Source organism: Haliaeetus albicilla, chromosome 3 (genome assembly GCF_947461875.1).
Source record: "Haliaeetus albicilla chromosome 3, bHalAlb1.1, whole genome shotgun sequence".
Classification (NCBI taxonomy): domain Eukaryota; kingdom Metazoa; phylum Chordata; class Aves; order Accipitriformes; family Accipitridae; genus Haliaeetus; species Haliaeetus albicilla.
In genome coordinates this window covers 26,146,817-26,168,585 of record NC_091485.1, presented here as the reverse complement: position 1 = coordinate 26,168,585, position 21,769 = coordinate 26,146,817, and the positions used below count along the sequence as shown (strand labels likewise).

Below are 21,769 nucleotides of genomic sequence, written 5' to 3'. Positions count from 1 at the left end.
GGCGCGGCGCGGAGGGGCGCGGCGCGGGGGGGCGCGCGGGGGGGGCGCGGAGGCGGGGCGCTGCGATGTGCAGGATGTCGTTCAAGGTGAGCCGGGCGCCGGGGACAGGGGCGGGGGGATGCGCGTTTGGCCTCCCGCGTTGTGCTTGCCGTGCCGGCAGCCCCTGAAATGCTCCGTCGCGTTCTTGGATTTAGGGATTTATTTAATATTTATGGTTTTGTAGGAGAAACGGGGGTGTTTGAGGGCGGAAGGAAAGAAAACGGAAGCGTCCTTCCCGGGCTCTGGGGTGCGCTGGGAGTGCTGCGGCGGCAGCTGATGGAGCCGGTGCTTTCCACAGCTGACACCCCCAAAAGGAGCCGTGGTTGGTGTCGCATAAACGGCGAGCCTCCGTGAAGCCTTACGCTGGCTTTAGGGCGGCCAGGCTCAGCGCCGTGGGCTTTGGTGCAGGCGGGAGCCTCCTCCGCACTTTTCCGATCATCTCTGCTATTGCTGGTTGTGTAATAGTTGGGAGGCAGCGTTTATCCGTGCTCCTCGTTTCGGGCTGTGGTGGCCACTGAAGCCAGGCTGGTTCGTTCCCTTTTCTGTTTGTGTACTTCCTCCATCCAAAACCATGCAAGAGCTGTCATTTTCAAAAGATAGCCTGTTTTTTAATCTGAGGACAGGATTAATAAAATCAATTGGCAAAGAGGGAAGCAAGCAGCAATTTACTGATGCTAACGGGTAATATTGACGCTAGATGTACATCTTCTCCTCCGTTATGCGCTTTCTGGATGCTGTGCTTGCCCCTCTCTTATTGATCACCGGCTCTGTTCCAGTCCTTTGCCGTGCTGTTTGTGTCGCATTGCTTCTATTTGATGGATTATTCCCTGTACTTGCCTCTCACTCCTGTCAAGGTGCCTCCCCCCCGGAGTCCCGGTGCTCCGGTGCCATGGGGTCAGTTCAGTGGTGGTGCAGCAGGTGGTTCCCACCCACAGTTAAAGCCCCGTGGTGGCAGGGAGCAGGGTACCTTTGCTCACGGTGCAGCTCAGCCTTACACTGGCTGGCGAAATCTCTGTGGTCATCCCCTTTTTGGTCCTGCATTGGTCTCATACCTGCTTTTCTTTTCTTAGTCTTAGTCTCTTCTGTCCCTCCATTCTGTCTCTGTGAGTTTTTTCCCACCTTCATTTCTCACAAGCATCCACCCTAACGGATGCTAGCCCCATGTTCCTGGTGGTGCCAGCCCCTTCTTCTTGCCGCCTTCTCCTTTTTTGGCCTCCTTGTGTTTTTTACCTTGTCCTTCAGGTCTTCTTTTCTGTTCTGTCCCGATCAGCTGCTTTTCTGTGCCCTATTTCTTGCTTTCTATTCCCTCAAGTACTCCTGTTCAAGGTAGCTCACTACCTGTTCCCTCTCCCTCTGGGGAACTGCAGCCCCCATCTCCCTCTCCTTTCTCTCTTTCTGTGTCTTTTTGCTTGGCATTTTCTCTTTCTCTCAGAAGACTGTGTACTTACCTTGGATTCCTACTGTCTCTGTTTGCCACTGTCTATTCATTTTTCCATTTATTATCCTATTTACCCACAAGGTAGCATTTATTTTTTTTTGTCACTGTCTATACACCTGAATATCCTCTCTTATTATACCAGATTTTGCCTGTCTAAACTTACATCTGTATCTTGAAGAACCTTTCTTTTTCATCAGGATCCTTCATGTAGGATGTAGTGCTATCTAATAAAGTCCTCCCTCTTTCCTCCTAAGTCCCACTAACATTTTCCATTGTGTCATGTTTGATCGTGATTTCCAGTTTTTCCTCTTAAAACTTTTTACTCAGTTCCTCCTTTCTATTAGGACTGGTTTGGAAACTGAGAATGAAAAGGGAATTTTCTTGTATTTTGACAGTACAAGGAACAAGCTGCTGGGCTAGCGTTTTCTTTCTCCTCTCTTTTCTTTGTCTTTGCCTGTCACCTCTTTTCTGTCATCTTCAAGATCACTGTTTAGAACTGCACTCTTCCTCCTCAGCTGTTACCCCACTGTGACCTGCCCCTTCTCTGCAAACAGCAAGTCAAAGGTAGGGTAGGGAGCGGGAGCTGCTGATCACAGCATTTAAATGGTACTTTTCCCTTCTATATTCCTAAGATGACACATGCAGATACGCTATCACATTTTATTTTTTCTGTATTCCTGCATAGAAATGGTCTTGTCACATTTATAACATGTATTTTCCTCTAGGCCATTTTTGAATAAGTATTTTTACTTGGTGTCAGCACAGCATGAATATAATGCCAGCTTTTCATCTTTGGGCTCTCGTAAAAGCATATAAACAATTGAAATTAACAGCAGAGGCAGAGTTTGAAATAATGCTTTAGAGGTCTTGATGAAGTAGAGGAAATTGTATCCTGAAAGTTTCTGATGCTGGAGCAAATGATATAATGAAACATGTCATTTTCACCAAAGCTGTTAGCTAATCACTTTTTCAAACATTTATTGCATTCTGTTCCCAGACTGTCAATGCTGAGGATCAGTTGTTTACTTTAAGGAGGCATTAGGAGCAGACTAGCTTTATAATAAGAATTACATGAAAATCGTATCTCTTGAAATTCAACATTACCTCTCCCTAAGAAGTATCTGATGAGAGAGGATTGAGTTCATAACTGAACAACAGCTGTCAAGGCTTATGTCACATCCTGCAGTTTAAAACCCATATATTGCTCAGTTAATCAGATTATTAATCCCAAAGTAATGTCTTACATTTTGCCTACCAGTGATGTCAGTATTGCTGATATCACCTGAAAATGGAGAGCACAGAGTTATAAATCCTTGGTTTGAAAGCAAGAGAGAAATTGCCACATGGTACTCCTTGAGGCTGTCCTTGTAGGGTGCCCAGATCATGTGAATGATTTTGCACATTCCATTAATCATAGCAGGTAAAACAGCTCAGATTTGTGTTTGCTTTTGGTTTTTTTTATCTAATCACTGCATGATTGATAGTCTGAGTGTGCTCTCTACTCTACTTTTATACAAGGAATCCCCAGCAACGTGTGGGCACAAGGGGAAGTACAAGTACTGATAGCAGTATTCCAAATTGGGTCAAAAGCACCACTGGGAAAAACCTGATTTCGTGTCCTTGCTGCACTGGAGAATTCTTCCATTCCTTGGGTCTGATCCAAAGTATGAGGACAACTTTGCTGGAGAGCTACTGTAAGAATTACAGGGGAAAAAAAGAAGTAGGCATTTATGACTCATAAGGCTAAAGACTTTGGACTTCTTCTTCCAGACTAGGGTAACACTGGCAACTCAGTTGTCTCCTCATGTAGACTGATGAAAGCAGGTAAAGAGTTCCTGAATGTTAATTTCAGTTCCTGCCTATCTGATTGATAAAGTTGTTGTTGCATGATAGGCATAATAAGATGCGGTCACATTGCTACTGTGCCCTTATAGTGAAAACTGGGCTGGATGAAATAAACCTTTTCCTGTATGGATATATTGCCATACCCCAAAGCTTTCTAAAACTTTAAGGGCTAGAGTGAGACAATAAAAGGTAAGGAATTTGATTTCCCATTCTGTAAGGTCTAAATATCATTCTTTTGCAATAGCTTTCCACTGAATATCATAATCATAAAGACAATAAGCCAATACTTCCTAACTACCAGCTTTATAAATAAATATCTGCCTAATAAATCAGAGCAAAAAGGGCAATATGGGCCACTGTGTGTTTAGGTCAATTGTTTGCTTTTACATAAAATTTTAGTGGTTGTAAGGGTAAAGATAGGAAAACACTACTGCATTGCCAGCAAGGAGGCTATAAACTGCTAGCTCTACTTTGATTGACATTATCTACAGATTCACCAGGGGAAATGTATTAGCTGTAAAAGGAAGATCAGAATTTAGCCTATTGTGCTTCCTAAATTTTTCAGACTCCTGCCCCTATGTGTGCTGGTACAAGAAACATCGCTATCAATTTATAGGAAGTGTCTTATGATTTATTGAATGGTTGAAATTTCTCTCATCTCCAACAGCTGCCAATTTTCCAACCTATGAATATTAAAAATGCAACCCATGGAAGGTGCTCAGTGCAACAGATCTGGGATAGATTCGCACAGGATTGGTCTTGTGTCTGCTGGTTTCTGCGAGATTTATTACTTGTGTGTCAGTGGAGGAAGGAATTTAAACTGCTTTATATGTGCATTTTAAGTATCAACCGTAAAACCATTCAATCCTGATTCTCTACCACATTACACGTGCACATTGACATTTAGACATGGAGAAGGGTGTATTACATTTTCTGCAGCAGAATGATTGACTTTTATATCCACTTTGCACTCTCTTTGGGTTATCCTGAAGGCAGGATTCACTGGAGAGCAAGGCCCCTGGGTATTTTTGACACTGTTTTGGTCTAAGATGATTATCAGTGAAATGATGCTTTACTGAACTGTTGGTGGGTTTGGGCCTTATTAAAAAAACAGTGGCATGAGCCTGCTCTAGGATATGTACCATTGCCATCACAGCATTGTTTCCCCTCCACAATTCACCCATAGCAGTGCTTACCTGTAAGGGCAGCTATTTTGGCAGCATGGATTGGATAAGGAGGTCACAAGCAAAGGCTGTGTCTTTTTCTGCTGTCCTCCTCCTATGCTGGGCAGTCACAATTTGCTCCTACCTGGGAGAAGTCACACTGTGGCATTGTTTCTAGGACTAAGAAAGCCTCAAAATATTACTATATTACTACTAATTTGTTTTAACAGTGGCCTCTGTTATCTAGATTTCAGAGTTTCCCAATTTTGCCTTACATATTGCCTTGTCTACCTAGTAACTGAATCCTGAAGTCTACAGACAGCAAGATTTTAGCCTTTTTTTTTCCTGGCGTCACCCAGCAGGTATCTCATGTACCCATAGTTACAGGGTGTTAATTTCAGGGAGGAGGCATAAGCAATACTTTTCCTGTCTTGGGACTTTATATGCAGAAAAGAAGGAGACAGCTGAGAGCTAACCTGAAACCCAGGAGGCTGTCCTGTAGCAGGACATGTCAGCAGGATGATTCAGCCTCTCTAACTGTGCCCAGCCCCACCACAGAACCAGACAATACAGGTAGCAGTTGTTTTCTGTGATGTTTCCCTGGGGATCTGGACTAGCATCATCGTCTCTCATTACAGAGCAAGCTAAGAGTCATAGGCTACCATGGACACAGGGAAGACCTGAAACAACATGAGGTAGCACAGGGAGACTGATCTCTTTAATTGCACAAAGAAATTAAATTAGCTTCCCTTCCATGCTCTGGTTTTGAAAGAACAGCACACTAAGGTGAAACTTGCCTGGCTTGAATGCAGAATTTGCCGGTGTGTGTTTGTCCAATGCATCTTCCAGCATGTTTTAGTTCTACTTTTTGTTTTTTTTCACCAGAAAGAAACACCACTCGCCAATGCTGCGTTTTGGGCTGCGAGAAAAGGAAACCTGGCTCTCCTCCAGCTGCTGCTGAACAGCGGGCGAGTAGATGTGGACTGCAAAGACAGCGTATGCACACAATGCACCTACACCCACGGCACTGGTTTTACATCGCTTTCCATAGCCCGCTGCACCGAGGGTGTGGCAGGGATCTAACATGAGACATTTGAGAGTCTTGTGGCGCTTACGGATGATTTAAAACCTTCTCTTGTCAGGAAGCAAATTTGAAACTCAAGATAAAATAGCGTGATGATGATTTACATCAGTGGCAAGGGGTTAGGAATTTGCCAGCACTCAAAAATGTGTCTTACACAGTTATTTGTGGTGCTGACGTTAAAAGCACAGATCCTAGCACCTCGGGCTTCTCTTTGCAAGGAAATGTCATTGTAGTAATAGATCATGGTGAAGAGTTGACTCAACCGAGCCCAGGTAGCAATGATTCTGTCAGCTAGCAGAGCTCCTCATAACTAGAAGAGCTGCTGGCCTCCTAACTTCTTCTTCCCCCACCCCAGTATCTCCTGGACTTGGCACCAACAAGAAGGCACAGCAAGATTGCCACGCAAAGGGCAGACGAGACACGTGACAGATAGATTTCATGGGGATTTCCTTACTGTAATTGGCATGGGTTGAAATTAGTTTTGAGATTAGAACTCAGTTGAAAACACAGATAATGGGTATGTCTTGCTATTGTGCCTACAACCTATGGAGAGGTACTTGATTTTACTAAGCTATGGCAAAAAGCAGGGGAAAACCAAGGTTGAGAAGCTCCCAGGTTTCTTCGATGCTGGGACTGACTTACTGAGAATTGTGCCTGTGTTGTACAGGGTTAGTGCCACTTCCAACCTGAAACATGAATCTGGCACAGCTTCCCTCACTTTGAACACTTTCAAAGTGCAAGAGATTTTCTAAGCCCATTGACTTTAACCTATCTTTTTGTTTTCATTTTTGCCCTGTAGGCAAGTGTTTGTCCTGCAGTACTTCTGGAGATGATGCTATGAGTGTCATTTTGACAGGGAGGGAGGGATATTCAGATGGGGGCATGGAGTAAACAGGACAGAGATCAATGCAAAGAAATAAGGTCCACTACTGCTCATTTTTTCTCAAAATAAGGCTAGCCTTGATCAAGAATTTTTACAATGCACTGTAAAATATCCTGACTTACTAATTTTGTAGACTAAAATATTTTCGTACGATTAAGGCTGCATGCTTCATTTTTGTAATGTCACCATTCCTTCTTTAAATTGAACTGGTGTGTGTGAATGTTTTAGAAGGATGAATTTCATCCTTATGAATGTGGTTTCTACGTATTGTCCATACACCACATACATATAACCTGAAACTTACTTGGTTCACTGGGCTAGTGACCTTATGGTGTACTGAGGGAACCTGAACTCACAGTTCTGGTATGGAAAGTTCTCTCATATAATGTGAAGAATCACAGAGTGAGTGTGCTCTCATCGTTTGGACAGGGAATTAGCATTCCAATCACCCAGACCTTACTCCTGACTATGACTCAGAATTAAGTGACTCAGCTAAGTTACTCAGCTCCTGTGTCTAAGGTCATTCTTCTGGAAATGATGCAAAGATCTTTGGGATTCTCTGATAAAAATGCTGTGTATAAACCAAAAATATTCTTGTTATTCTTGTTGCACTTACTTTGGGACAATAAGGTGAAATCATTGCATATATATTTAACGGTCAGGCCTTAGCACTGCAGGCAAACCTGTAATGTTTTTGCTTTAATACCTGCTAATGCTCATTTTCAAAGTATTCTTGATAGTAAGTTTTAAATGATAGCAAGTTTTTCAATGATCATAAGCTTCCTTCAGCTTTTTGGAAGAGGTGCTGTCTCTTCCAGACAGCCTGATTTGTTGCTGGAGGTGTCTGTTGAAGGTACTGACTTGTTTTTCCTTACTCCCAGCTTGGCACAACAGCTCTGATGGTAGCATCTTACTATGGCCACATAGATTGTGTACGGGAATTGGTGTTGCAAGGAGCAGATATCAATCTGCAGAGAGAGGTAGGAGAAGTTCTGCATTCAAACAGTGATTGATTAAGTGACCGTTGGTTTATTACAGATAATAGAAGAGTATTGTCTGTTGCTTTTTGCCAATTGCTATCACTTGCTGTGCAGTGCATGTATAAACAGGGTCTGTTCTCCTGAGGACATCAAGGAATCAGACGTCTGGAGTTTATAATAGAAAATGAGATGCCAGAGGTACATTTATAAATAAAAACTCATCAAACATTTCCAGCATATCTGGTTGGTGAGGGGCAGTTACATCTGAGATGCATTTTTGCATCTGCAGTTTTACTTATTGGCACAGTAATTTACAGCTTTCTGGATGGGATAAATGATAAGGAGAAGTCCTTTACCTTTTGATTTGCAGAGTTTGGTCATTAAAATGGAGTGGATGCCATTGGTAGCCCGGGGATTATTTTGACTTGGTGTGCTTTGGAGTTTCTGCCTCTTAGTCTGAGCCAACTCATCTCTAACAATCACACAGCTTAATCACCCATACCCTTCTCTGCATCTCTGCTTTGTATTCAAGACATCTCTCACACCATGATGTGCTTGCTTGTGGAAGGGACAATGTCAGCAGCTGTTTTTGGGAAAGTGCCTTCCCCTCATGCTCTGTGCAAATGACTGTAAGGAGTACCTGCAGCCACTCTGGTCTGTGTGCTGGCTAAACAGAGAGCAGAATTTCTCTGGGGTAAGGACAGTTTTACTGGTCCAAAGAGAAGAGCAGTTTAGGGAGGGCATGCAGTAACACGGGATGGTGGCAGGCAGTGCAGGACAACAGTATGTTCATTGCTTTAACAATACAAGCCAATGTTTCTCACTTTCCTTGGTTACCTGGAACTAGAGCATTAATCTCATGCTGACATCTGCAAGTTACTGAGTCAGTGAATGCCATGTTCGATGATATAAATGTCTTTGTACCTACTGGCCTAAACTTGCACTAACCATGATTGTCAGTGTCTTTCAGTGGGATCCTGTTCCAACGAAACATGTATTTAAACATGTCCCTTCCCTTAGGTAAACACTGCTTGAGAAGCAGCAACAAAAGGAAAAGTTGAGAAAAGTTTTATGGAGCTACTCTTGAGTATCACTCAGGACATACTGATTCAGCAAGCCAACAAAAAGAGAAACACTGAAATCCTCCAAAATCACTCTGTTGCAGAGAGGAAGCAAACCAGATTAAGTTTAAGCCCTAAAGACTAACAGCACTGTTCTGAAACTAAATCCACATACTCAGACCAGTTCTCTTGTACTCTGAAGTTGTGAAGCTTGGGGAAGTGAGAGCCTCATAAGTGTGTCTGGGAGAGAGGGCTCTGAAATGGACTCAAGGGCCCATGTGCTATTGTAAAGGCTTTGGGCACTGGGGTGAATTTCATGTGTAGCTCAGTTTTCCTGCACCTTCTATATCAGATGAGAGAGCCCAAAGTCGGGAAAGCCTGTCTGTCTTCCCTCCTTTCTCCTTTCTCCTTTCTCCTTTCTCCCTTCTCCCTTCTCCCTTCTCCCTTCTCCCTTCTCCCTTCCTTTCCCTTCCCTTCCCTTCCCTTCCCTTCCCTTCCCTTCCCTTCCCTTCCCTTCCCTTCCCTTCCCTTCTCCTTCTGTCCAGCCATTAATATCTCACATACTCATTTTTTTGGTCCCAATTTACTCACATGTTAATGACAGTATTTTATACAACTAGTGTAAAATCAACTAGTATAAAATCTGGGGTTTCAGTTCTTCAGTGAGTTTGAGGGAAAGCAGGTGTTGCAGGGCTGGTTATCGTTGCTTCAAGGCTGGTTGGCTGGATGGTGATCTACTGCTGCAAGAGACAAGGATGACTTAGCCAACAGCAGTCCCATTTTGTTAGTGGAGATTCAAGCAAGGTGGAGCTCTGCTGTACCAAATAACTGTCTCCCTGGCCTTTTCACACCCTGATGCAAATCCATCTCACGCTCCTATTTGTCTCAGGTTGTAACGACAGGTGGAATAGGAATTGGTTTCAAATTGGCTGTTCCTCTGTTGTGCAAGACTGGTCTTTTCTCACACCGGGCTTGCTTTCCATACCTGGTGACTGGGTAGAAGTGAGTAAATCCTAAGAGGTCTATATTAGAAACTCTGTGCAGAAGCCCCTTGTGAAACTTGGATTTTACTCAAATGTATGATGCTGGACAGATTTCTCAGAGCAATGAGAAGAAAACTGATCTAAGATACCTGGTGTCCTCTGGAGTCCTCAAAATCATCATGTCTTTACAGCTGGTATTCAGCTGATTGTGCTTAATACATTTTAATTTGAAATGTGTAGACTTCAGTCAAGTGTGTTACATATTTGGGGTTTTTTTTAATCCATTTTTTCCTTACAGTCAGGTGCAACTTCTCTGTTCTTTGCTGCACAACAAGGCCACAACGATGTAGTGAAGTTTCTCTTTGAATTTGGAGCCTCCACTGAATTTAAGAATAAAGTAAGATGATGAGTCTATTTTTGCATGCTGATACATTCTGGCAATCAAAGCTGTTTTTCTCCTATTCACATGAAACATGACATGGCAGCAGGAAGGTGATAAAAGGATTTCCTCACATGAATATGTTTTAAGTAATATGAATAATGTGACATACTGTGAAAATATTAACTTGGGACTAGCTTTTACTACCTAGACTTAATGGCATAAGTTGATCAAAGATGAGTCCCTGGATAGTGATATCAGTCTTTCCTCTTAAGAACAAAGGGTCTTTTTGTACGTTAGGTAGGATCCCATTTTATCTGTATATGTACTTCTCTTGCATAGACTGAAATTTTGTCTACATTGGGATGTCTCTGCATACCACCGTAGGATACATAAAAGCATAATAGCTTCAGTCCTCCCTTAAATTCCCATTTACCCATTTGTGACAAGAAGATGAAATGCACCTCAGAGCTGCTGTTTCTTTTTTCAGGCAGGTCCTTTTTCAAAATCTTCTTATAATAGCCAAAAGCACAGACGGCAGAGCCTGTGTCTGGTACATCACACCTCATGGGGTGAACAGCATTAAGAACAGCAGTTCATCACTGACAGCAGTACATCGACTTAGTTTCTTTGCCCAATGCAGTACTAGCACCTCTGCTTTCAGCAAACAGAACCAAAAGCAACATATTTTCATGAAATTTTCTGGCCCTTGACATGTGACCACATTTTGGAGCATTCCCATGATCTGGGGAGGACAGCTGCCAGTCACTTACCCTGGGATCCATAGCAATGTGTTTGAAGAGGAAGGAATAGTTCTTTACTGCACAGTAACTAATTTTTCAAGATACTGTAGTCTGTGATTTGAATGATTCCCTCAACCCGTACCTGCTTTCTGGAGTCCCTGGAAATACAGGCCTTAAACACTAAGGGAATTGACAGAACATCAAAGACTCAACTCACACTCCAGGGACTAAAAATCCTGAGGTTTTGTGGCCAGAATCCACACATGCCCATACAGTAGGATACCAGTACCCCAGGGAGCTATGCCTGTGGTAAACAACTCTCTGACCGCAGCAGCAATCAGTAAATTCAAAAACATGAATGAAGTTGTGGCTGTTTAACACAACGTGGAGTGCAGCTGCGGAACTTGGCAATGCAGGAGGTTGCAATGTTAAATACAACTGCTGGATTTTAAAGTGCTGGATGGTCTCATGGGACAGAGTTACTGGGAGAAGCTGCACATTAAAATAAGGGCTGCTTCTCAGTCTTTTATTTCAGGGTATAGGTAAGAGTTAGCAAGATTCAGAAGGATCATCTTCTCTTGCACTCAGCTGTATACAGTTGGATGAGTGAATTTACACTGTCCTTTGAGTCATCTGGCCTATAAAAAGGCCACAAAGCCATGCTGAAGGAGCAAAGGTGTCCCAGGCCTAGGAAGAGCCTAGACTACTCACTGCAGTTCAGCGTGCAATTGGGCAGTGTTTTTGTAGAGGGAGGGAAAACGGTGTATGCAGGAAACTTGGTAAGGAGGAAAGACAGAGGCTGAGTACCTTATTCTGTCTAGAGGGACAGTTAGCATTTTCACCAAACCTTTCCAGAGCCTGTGAACTAGGAGTTTGTGAAGAGGCCAAGACTTGGCACAGAAGGTGAACAGCAGGCTTGAAATTTTCTGGTCCTTCATGACAATATATGATCTTTTTTGAAGCATGCAAAATATATTGATGTGAGTCACTAGGGCAGATAAAAGGAGTAAAGATCTAAATTATAAGAAAATATTCCTGCATTCAGCAGCTCCTAATGGCTTCCATCATTGGACAACTGCAGGTTTCGGCTCTACTGTTGCTCACCTTGAAAATTTGCTCCCAACCCCCATATTCCTGCCTGCCTTTTCTGAATTCAGACCTGACTTGGCCCATGTGCCAGTCCGAAGTATCTTTTAAGCTGCAGGTGGCTCTTCCTCTCCAGGCCACAGTTTTCTGCCACTTCCAGTCAAGCTGGTTGTAAAACAGCACCAACTCCCAAGGGATGTAACATGAAAAACTGGCATGTGATGTGTTTGCGAGGCTATTTTCCAGTAGCATCCAACATGCCAGTCCAAGCACTCCCTCTTTCTCATCACTTCTTCAAGAAGTGTATCAGTCACTTCAGCACTCACAGTATGACACAAGCTACAGTGCCTGAAAAGGTTCTTAGAAGCTGAACAAAGGATAGCTGAGTTAAAATGAATCTGCAAGATTAAAGTGACACTGGTTTAAAAAGTTGAGGTTAGCTATCATGTTCGTGCCCTCTTTGCTGAAAGGATCTGGTCTCTCAGAACAGTAGTATGAGGGCTTTGCTAGATTCATCATTAATGCTGGGTCCTATCCTGGAAATTGCCATGTTCATTCTTTCACTCTTTACTTGCTTGGGACTGCAGCTCTTCTGAAATGAGGATCTAGACACAGGAATCCAAATGCTTACATCTTCCAGACTGGGCTTTGGTAACCCACCAAATTTTTAGGCTGAGGCTGGGTGGGAAAGTAACTTGTACATGTGCAGCAGTGTGTATCTGAGCAGGAGGCACCATTGAGAACGTACTGCATTGACAGTATGCATCTTCCATTGGCCTTCTAGTGTGGTTTTGTATCAGTTCAGTTTTCTGATTTAATAATGTGGTTTTCATAGCTCGGAATTATTCCATCAAGCCATCATTCTCTTAACAGGTGACTAAGATAACGGGCTCCTCCATCCCCCCAAAACCCAGAAACAATATAGTTGACAAAATATGACTTTTCAGGTCAGAGATAAGGCATTTTCCAGTTAAGGCACTCAGCTGGGAGCAGCACTGGAAAAGATATCGCTGATCCTGGCTGTTTTTAAAGGGCACTGCAAAATTAATCAATTTGCAAAGAACTTTCTATTATAAATGAAGGCATGGATTTGAAATAAGAAAATGAATTTAATGTATCCTAGGAAACAGAGACTTTAAAGCAAGGAAATGCAAAGCCCAACATCTTCTTTTTCATGTACCTCTGTAAATTGTAATTACTACATTTGTTACTCATATATGAGAGTGCTGGAGAACTGTCTTAATATAGGCATTCAATTCTTGTTACCCCTTGTATCATTAGAGTTGATATTCACTATGGCAGGCAAAGCAAACATGTTCTAAAACAGTGTAATAAAGTAATTAGCAATAATCGCTGATGTTGTAAAGAGACTAAATAGTACTACTGAGGGTTATTATATATATATTATAAAAAAATATTGTTCAATAATATTATTCTGCATTGTCCCAGTCTGACATCTCTACACATCACAAATTGAAACATGTTCTCTTTTCTTACTCTGAGACATGTTATAGGCATGTGGATTCTTAAACGGGTTTGCGTGGTGGCACGTTTTCTGAGCAATACTGCAGGTCAAATGGTATGTCAGAGGCTATTTTTCAGCAGGTAGTGATTGCAGAACATCAGCTCCCCTCCCTTGTAGCACATTTCAGAGATGATAAAACACCATATAATTCTGAGCTACTTTCAGGTGATGGTGGCAGAAATGAAGAGGTAGGCAAATAGGGAAGTCTACACCAGATAGGGTGGTCTTATCAGGTGCTGCTGTTCCAAGTGCTTATATGGGAAATTGGCAGCTGCTGTATGTGCCACCAGTAGGGAGAACATAATGTGTGGCTAAGAAAAATGGTTTCAGAGGAAGAATTGCAGAGGTAGCCTAGAGAACTGCCTCTTATCTGAGCTGGAAGGGTTTGCAGTGAAGGATTAGTAGAAGCTACACTGTGTCACGAAAACAGGGTATGAGCAAGAAATAAACCCAAGGGGACGTGCCTTCTGTCAGCTGCACCATCAGCCTCCCATCTGCTGTGGCCCTCAAAGCGCCTCTGTGGTTGCCCACGTGTCCCTGCTCCCACTTGCTGCCCTGCTCAGAGTTTCCAAGAGGCTTGCCAGTGCCAAAGATGCTGCTTCAGCTTTTTGCTCATCTCAGCTGAAGCCAAAAAGGAAAGAGGGAATCACATGGCTGAAAGGGATGTTAAAACTCTGTCATTTACTTCTTTCTTTTTTTTTTTTTTCATAACTCATCTGCCTTTTCTATGGCCTGTAAAACATTGGGGTCTCCAGCTAGAGCTTGCTGGAGGAAAGTAAGAGAATGCGAGATGGAAGCTCAACAGGGGTGAGAAGGGGCTGAGTTCTCCTCCTAAGAAACCATGGACCTTCACACTGTTTGACAATTCCTTGATTTAACTGAGTGCTGTCTTACCACATAGTCAGTGGAAAAGATTCCTGGCCCCAACCTCCCTTTCTTACCGCAAGACCCATCTCTGTTTATCACAATGGTACCCCCACCCAGAGCATGCAAATGAATCCCAGTCTCTTCTGTTGAATGTATTCAACTTGATAGGAGACACGCAGTAGAGTAGGTCTTAGAGCCCAGTTGTTTTCCTGATCAGGGATCAAGTCTTTGAGGTAAGGAGTTGTTACCCAATTCTTTCTGACCCAGTAAGTATTTGATTCAGGGTGGACAGCTGGAAGTAGGGACCACACAATGCTTTTTTCTGATCCCTGGGCACTGATCAGAGTGATCTAGGAAACTTGGTCACTCTAGTCTGAAAGATCTAAAATATACTTGTTTTGGAAATATGTTATTCTTTCAAAAAATGTATCTGTCTAAAACTGTTCACTGGATTCAACCAAACACTTGGTGAGGAACCCCATTTTGAGACACTTAGACATATCCTGCGAGAAGTGTCCCCCTTCTTAAACTTCAAGCTGTGACATCTCCCAAGGTGGGATCACACAGTTGTACTCCAAGCATTGGGCGTCAGCTCTGCTATGCTAACTGCGGTTAGCTTTGCAGGCCTGCTTTTTATTTGGGACCTGTCATTTGGTTCCCTCCAGAAATAATGTTAATAACCAAACAATCTTCTTAAAATAACAGGAGTTTGTTGAGAACACAAGAATTTTAGAAAACAAAAAACAGACCATAAAGCAATAAACAAACTATTCCCACATGCAGCTAACTGAGCATGTCTGTTTACCCTCCACATGGGGACCCTCAATATTTTTAAGTTTCCTATAGCCCATCCTTCCCTGCCTCTTCACAGAGGACCTCCACTTTGGATAGCACAGTTTCTTTCTTAACTCACTAACCTTTCTCTCGACATTTCCTTCAGGGGAAGAATATTTTAAAATGTCTCTGTTTTTTGTTTGTAGCCCTTTGATCTCTTAACTCACTACTTGAGCAAAATGGCTGTCAGCTGGTTGGAGACAGGAAATAGGTTTCACGAAGCTGTTAGCTTTTGCCATTGTCTTTTAAGTGTGTATAAGGTGTTTTTCAATCCAGGAACCATTGTGGTTGCTTTTGTGTTTTGTTCCAGCAGTTCCTATTAAATTAGGGTAGTTTAATTTGGCAGGAAAGTCTAATGACTCATTGTAGCTATAGAGTAACTTAATTCCACTGACCTGATTACACAATATATTTACTCAAATAATCCAGAATTAATATGCAGTTCTTAGATTGTCACATAACATCTTCACACCTGTGATTTTGCTGACACTCAAGCCTTGTTTGCTTTTCAGTGTCGTAGGGAGGAAGGGTGAATATGAGTTTTTGGGAGTTGCTATAGGCAGTCCCTGTGGGTTATTTCAGTCGTGTCAGAGCTTCAATTTTCATGAGGTTATTACAGGCATGAAAAAACACCACAGATTAATAAATTTGATTGGCACTTCCCATCATAAAAGATCCATTTGGCAATTTGGGCTGTAACTTCTCTTGTGGATATCTGTCTGTGTGGAAAAATTCAAACAAAGCTTTGGAGCTGTTTCAGAGAACAAGTCTGAGGGAAAACACAATCTCTTGCCCACATTAATAACAGCTCTAGAAACCATTTCTCTGAAATACTTTAGATAGCTTGTCTTGTGGAGGAGGGGCTTGAGACAGGGAGAAGGCAGGGAAGGGGAGAGAGACCTCTGGTGTGGGTGACTGGGGTTGTGCGTCATCTTAGCATGATGGCATGGTGCCATCCCAGGCAGAAGATAAGAACTTCCTCTCCATATCAGTGTCAGAAATAAGGGTAATTTTTGAGAGGGGCACAGTGCATTTAACAAGACACCCAGACTCACGTTTGCTATCTTAGTTGTTTCAGCTGGCTTGGAGTCATCAGCCAGTGACACTGAGGTGTTTCCCTTCTCAGACAGCTCCCAAGGGAGCAGCTTTACAAGCAGGATTTGATACACGTGCCTAGGTCTCCCTTTAGTGGTGATGTGCAGCAACTATAGCCACCTGAGATTGCTCTTACCTGCAGGGATCACTTCTTCAGCAGAAGTAATGGGGCTTTCATTAATGGTCATGGGTTTGGTCTGATGCACACTTCCACAGTTAGCTAGAATGCTTTAAGGTGCATCCTCCCTACTCTTCTTCAGACCAACAATCAACAGATGGGAGGCAGGACACGACAGGGCATGAGGTTCTGGCCAAAGAAGGGTAGATGATCAGTAGGCTTTGGAGCAGGGGAAAGGTGTGCTGACCTTCAATAGGTGGAAGAGCTTGGCAGGGGTGGGGGACTTGGTTTTAAAGTGAAGAGACATGGAGGAGTTTGGAGTTGTGAAGGGAACAAAGCTTCTAGTGGGAAGGCAAAAGACGAGGAACAAAAAGAATTTTCTTGGTTTCTGTCCCTCACTAAAAAAAAAAAAAGAGAAAACTGTTTATAGTGACAGAGCCAAGTTTAAAGATTTATGGGGCAAGACTTGGTACTGAAATTATGAAAGATTCGGTAGCTAGTCACTACAGAACTGCTGTGAGCCAAATTCTGAAGAACCTTAAAATTTGCTTATGTTTTATGGTGATATTCAGTCCAGCACGTGCCCTCTCACCTGACTGTACCCATTCTTTGTTTTTTCACAGGATGGAGGTACTGCTCTTCTAGCTGCTTGTCAGTACGGGCATGCAAAAGTAGTGGAAACTCTGCTGAAGCACGGTGCCAACATTCACGATCAACTTTATGTGAGTTATTTGACACAGATAATATTGACAACATTGGTGGTGGAATAAATGTGCTGTTCGTTGGACAACAGTGGATACTCTGGCTCCAGCACAGAGAAGCATTTGCCAACATTGCAGTTTTATAGTACTCTTCTAAGATGTGCATTTTGTTAACTCTCTGCTTTTCATGATCCTGGGAGAAGTAGCACAAAATCAGAAAAGATGATTTGGCTGCCTTTTGGTTCCTTACCTGCATGAAGGATATGTACCAAATCTGGATCAGATTTGTGCTATTAGCCTTGAAGAAAAGACCATGTCATGTTCTACCATGACTTGCATTGCAAACGTAAGAGTCAATAGCTATGAAGCCCCTGAGGTACTAGAAAAACAGTTCATCAGTTTTCTGCCAGAAAGAGTAGTAAAAGTTAAAATCTTTAAATATGTTTTAAATCTTTTTAAAAAATATTAGTTAAAATGATGTTATTTGGTATTTGTGCGTCTCTAGCTTGTCAGTGTTTTGGGCAAAGAATGGTTAATATGGCTGAACTGATGTTGTTTAGTTGGCTTTTCAGAAAGCTGGATTAAGCCAATGAAGCACTGGATTTAATTTACTTCATCAGAGACGCAAATAAGTTGAGCTTTTCAGCATTCAACAGAAATGAATGGCAGATTTTCCCTCCACTTCCCATCACACTTTCCTACCCCAGGGCATCCAAGACTGACAAAAAGGAAGTCATTTCCCAGGGATATATGATTTTTTTCAGCCATTTCCATGGGGTATGGATCTGCAGGTTGCTGTCACACTCAGCTCTCATGAGCGTGCGTGGGAGCTGAGGGCTGGTGACCACGGAAGCCACCAGCATGCTAGGGGCTGTGCACTGGTTGAACAGGGGGTCCCCACCTCTGCACTGCCCTCACCCCACATTTATAAAGAAGGGTGTCGCACCCTCACTGCTGTGTGAATAGAGATTGCCTTTCTAATCTGAGGGCAGTGATTCATACCTCTGCATGGTAATCCCTGGGGTTACCACTCAATTTAAAAAATATCCATGCTGCCACACCCGCAGACACTTACCTAGACGTGAAGGCAGTGAAATAATTTCCTTGTTGTCTCTCCTGGAAATAAGCAATATTTGCAATTGGATTTAGAGATGCATTTTTATTGCTCACAGCCATTGGGCAAAAAGAGTCAGAAACAGCTGCTTAATAAAATAAGAACACAATCTCTTGAAAATGGGAATTAGCCTGGCTTCTTTTGTGAGGCATCGCCAAGCTGCATTTGCAGAGTGGTATCTGGCTGGCAGTTTCACTGGCAGGTGGACAAATAAGAGGGATTTAGAGCATGCATTTCAGTAGTCCTCCCCAAACCATTAAGGTAAGTGTTGTAACCTTAAATTGACACATGTGAGGGGTAGAGAAGTCAAGATAATACCCTAACTAAACGGTATTTCTTGCAGAAATGTTATAGCCTCAAAAGAGCTTTCTCATTACAGCATCAATTCCAATTGAGTACAAAACTCTAATAATTTTTAAAATGGTTAGGTGTTAGGGAACCCAAGGTTCTCCATCTTGATTGATGCTACAATAAAGAGCTCTTTTAATATTACACAGCCTTGTTTACTTTCTAAATGGAAGCATTCTCACTAAGTCTGTGCTGAGTTTTGCAGGAAGACAAGTAGCTAAACAGTATTTCTCAGCAGCCAACTGCATTCGGTCCCAACATAGCGATATGCCAACAAGGTCTCTAGAGGTAGCCTGCAAAGGACCTGATACCATCACCCTATTTCACGTACTCGCATAGCAAACAGAGAAAACAGGACCTCAGAGGGCCCAGGGGTATGCATTTGTAGTGCCAGCAGACACCTCTCTTGTTTACCAGGACATTTGTCTTGAAATCAAGGTCAAACATTCTAGATTCAGTCCCTGGGGCACTATATTCAGCTCATGCTTCAATAAGTCTGTGCTGAGTTTTGCAGGAAGAGGAGTAGCTAAGCAGTATCACTCGGCAGACAGCAGCATTCAATCCCAACATAGCGATATGCCGACAAGGTCAACAACAGGCTTCCACTAAAATGCCCTGTATTTTGTGATAAGCATATGCATGAGTTGGCATGAGATGTGTACTTATACATGTGAGATGCAGTGAAGGGGTTCATTCAGGTCTCTATTTAAACTAAAGGAGTCTCACCTCCTGGAAAAACTTGCCCTCTGTGCTGAGGATATAGGATGGGTAAACACCTGTCCCACTCTCAATGCAGACTTCCACTTCTAGTTGGTTGGATGGACTATAATGCTGTTTGGAAATGTTTAATCAAAAAAAATTAATGAAATATGACCTTTAATTTTTTTTCCTAAGGAAGAAGTTTCTGTGAAGTCAAATTCTGAGAACATCTGCACATGAAAGACATGTTGAAGAAAAATAAAATCCGTTATTTGTTCACAATTTGTTCTTTCACAAGCTTTTTGCAGGAAAATGCTGTTTTCTGATAGGGCTATGAGATACTTTGTCTTGCACGTGCTACTTTTACATTACTATATTACAGGTGAAGTCTCTTCTGCAAGATGTGCCAGAGCAGTGGCGTGGTAGTTGCTGGAGTGGCACAGCAGTATGGCATGGTACTTACTCCTTCAGCCGCAAGGGTAGACTTCAGTGCTGGAGCCTCCAGTCTTGCAAAGTCCTTGAACATGTTTTCACCATGTGTCTATGTAGCAGAACACTTCTCTATGAACATATAAATGCTAAATGAACCTATATTGCTATACAGGAATGAATTTCTAGTTATGTAGATCAATGCTTCAGTGAACTAGATTCTTAGTATTCCAGACCCAGGATTTAATGCTCAGTTTGATACATGATGGGAGCCAGTACTTGTACATACTGGATGAAAATGTTGCCATAGTTTGTTATGAACTAGACTTTGGATTTTGGTAATTATTTCTTGAGCATGGCTGTATATCTGCTGTTACAGTGCATAACAGCTTAAGAACAAGAACTTGATTCAGTTTGGTTTGGTTTTGTGTGGAAAAATGGCGTCATTTCAACACAGTGTAAGCTGGATGTATTTGTTCTTAGGATGGAGCTTCTGCAATTTTCCTGGCTGCACAAGGAGGCTATCTGGATGTCATCCGATTGCTGCTTTCTTCAGGAGCAAAGGTTAACCAGCCACGGCAGGTAAGCTCAACATTTCAGGGTAGAGCTGTAGTCTAATTTTTTACAGTTATAAAAAAATTAACACTGGAATTTTCTCCAGGCATCAGGTTCCCATGGAGGTGTTTCACTGTGAGGCAGATTGTGGCTGTGCCTGCATCTGTGTTTTAGTTCAGATTGGTAATGTGTTTTTGAAGCGAGTACCCCAGTCATTTCAGCTTGCATGCAAACTAGATTGTTACTGGAAGAAGTGAAACTGGAAGCTCTGTTCTAGGTCTGCACCAGTTGCGCTTACACCCTAAAGCAGATCAAACCACTGACTGATCCTTTGAACAGGTCTGAACCACATGCACGTTTGGGCCAGGGACCAAACTAAATAAAAATAAAAACCTCTAGCTGTATATAATGTTGACGTAGGGGCCTTGCACTACCTCTTGCAACTATTGATCTGGTTCTGTTATACCAAGTTACTTGTGAAGGTCTACACAGCCTACCACATCCCTGCATTCTTTTGGAAGTCCTTGGAAAAGCTTTTGAAAATCTGGGAGCTCTAGTGGGAGACAGTACTAAATTCAGTATATTGAAATCACCAGGCCTTCAGTACTGTGGCTTCGGCATCGAAGCTGGTCTTTGACAAAAGCTTTTACTTTTAGTTTTACTTTTTTTAGTTTTACTTTGTGTCATCCTTGTGCACTCTGAAACTCAAGCGTGAGTGTTCCCTTCATCTCTGGAAGTTCTTGATACCTGTGGAAAGCCTTGCTGTCCCCATTTCCAGCTAGTTACTCTAGTGGGCCTGATCCTGCAAACACATACGACCAGTGGCAACCGTAAGTGTGAAATTAGCTCCTCTCTAGGCAGCGGGGCTGCTGTTTGATCATTAAATGATATGTATGAGCTAGATTTGTGGCTGGTTCAGAGGTCCCTGCTAGGGTGCTAAGGGCTAGATCCACCTTGTATCACTGTACACTGGTGTTAGGTAAGGGTGCAGCAGACTTCCTAGGTGTTAAACTGACTATGGGGTACATAAGTATACATGGTGTACAGAGACATATATAAAAGCTCTCTTGGTTTCCAAAAAAGGGTTCCTTGATTGTTTAGCTGTTTCCTGACTCTAAAATCAGCGCTTAAACAGCATATTTAGATGCTGCTTTGAGTAGCCAGGTGTGGGAGTTGCACAGCTATCTTTACTCCCAGCTGGTAGAAATGTCTTTTTAGAGACAGGGCTTCCCAGGAATCTTTTCCTGCTTTGAGAGAGCCTCCCTTGTGGTCTCCTGAAACCCTGCAGGCAAGGTAGCTGTCCTGGGTCTTCACTGTACATTTTAAATTGATGGGATAAGGACTTGTCCTTGCAGTCAGTCACGTATGTCTGCCAGGTGGCTGTGATCACTGACTACAGCAAGCAAAAAATCAGCAGGCAAGAGTAAATGAATGTGAAAACTCTAATAAAAGTGGACAACGTGGCATGTGACAAGCTTTGCCAGGTATTTTCAGTATTTCCTTTCATCTACACCGAAAGCCTGACAAATCATAGCCTGGCAGCAGCGATTGATCTATATGACTTCTGCTGCATCTGTAGGTCTGCACAGCCTCCTTGCTGCTCCTGTAGTATAAGTAAACTGGATTAGTATTTTATGTGTCCAAACTAAAGTAATTTTCCTGCTATCTCTTACCCTACCTCTCCAGCACCAGAGCTGTGCTGGCAGCTACTCCCTGTATTGATGCTTTAGCTGCTCCTAGGTTGCCTCCACACTGTCTCCCAAGATTAAGATCAAGGTTAAGAAATGTTAAAAGCTGTTA

At 42.7% G+C, this 21,769-nt stretch overlaps 1 protein-coding gene across 5 annotated transcripts in view; it reads left to right on the top strand.

The window, feature by feature from the left end:
• ANKRD29 (ankyrin repeat domain 29) overlaps positions 1-21,769 on the top strand; it is a 34,073-nt gene continuing 12,304 nt past the window's right edge. Inside the window, exons 1-6 of one of the 5 annotated variants that reach the window (XM_069779173.1) lie at positions 1-86; positions 5,371-5,481; positions 7,334-7,432; positions 9,775-9,873; positions 16,747-16,845; positions 19,898-19,996. In XM_069779173.1, coding sequence (XP_069635274.1) covers positions 66-86; positions 5,371-5,481; positions 7,334-7,432; positions 9,775-9,873; positions 16,747-16,845; positions 19,898-19,996 — 528 coding nt within the window. In that variant the 5' untranslated portion in view covers positions 1-65. Of the gene's footprint in view, positions 87-232; positions 568-5,370; positions 5,482-7,333; positions 7,433-9,774; positions 9,874-16,746; positions 16,846-19,897; positions 19,997-21,769 lie in introns of those variants that run through there. The other 4 variants (XM_069779176.1, XM_069779174.1, XM_069779175.1 and 1 more) reach the window with 4 other exon arrangements.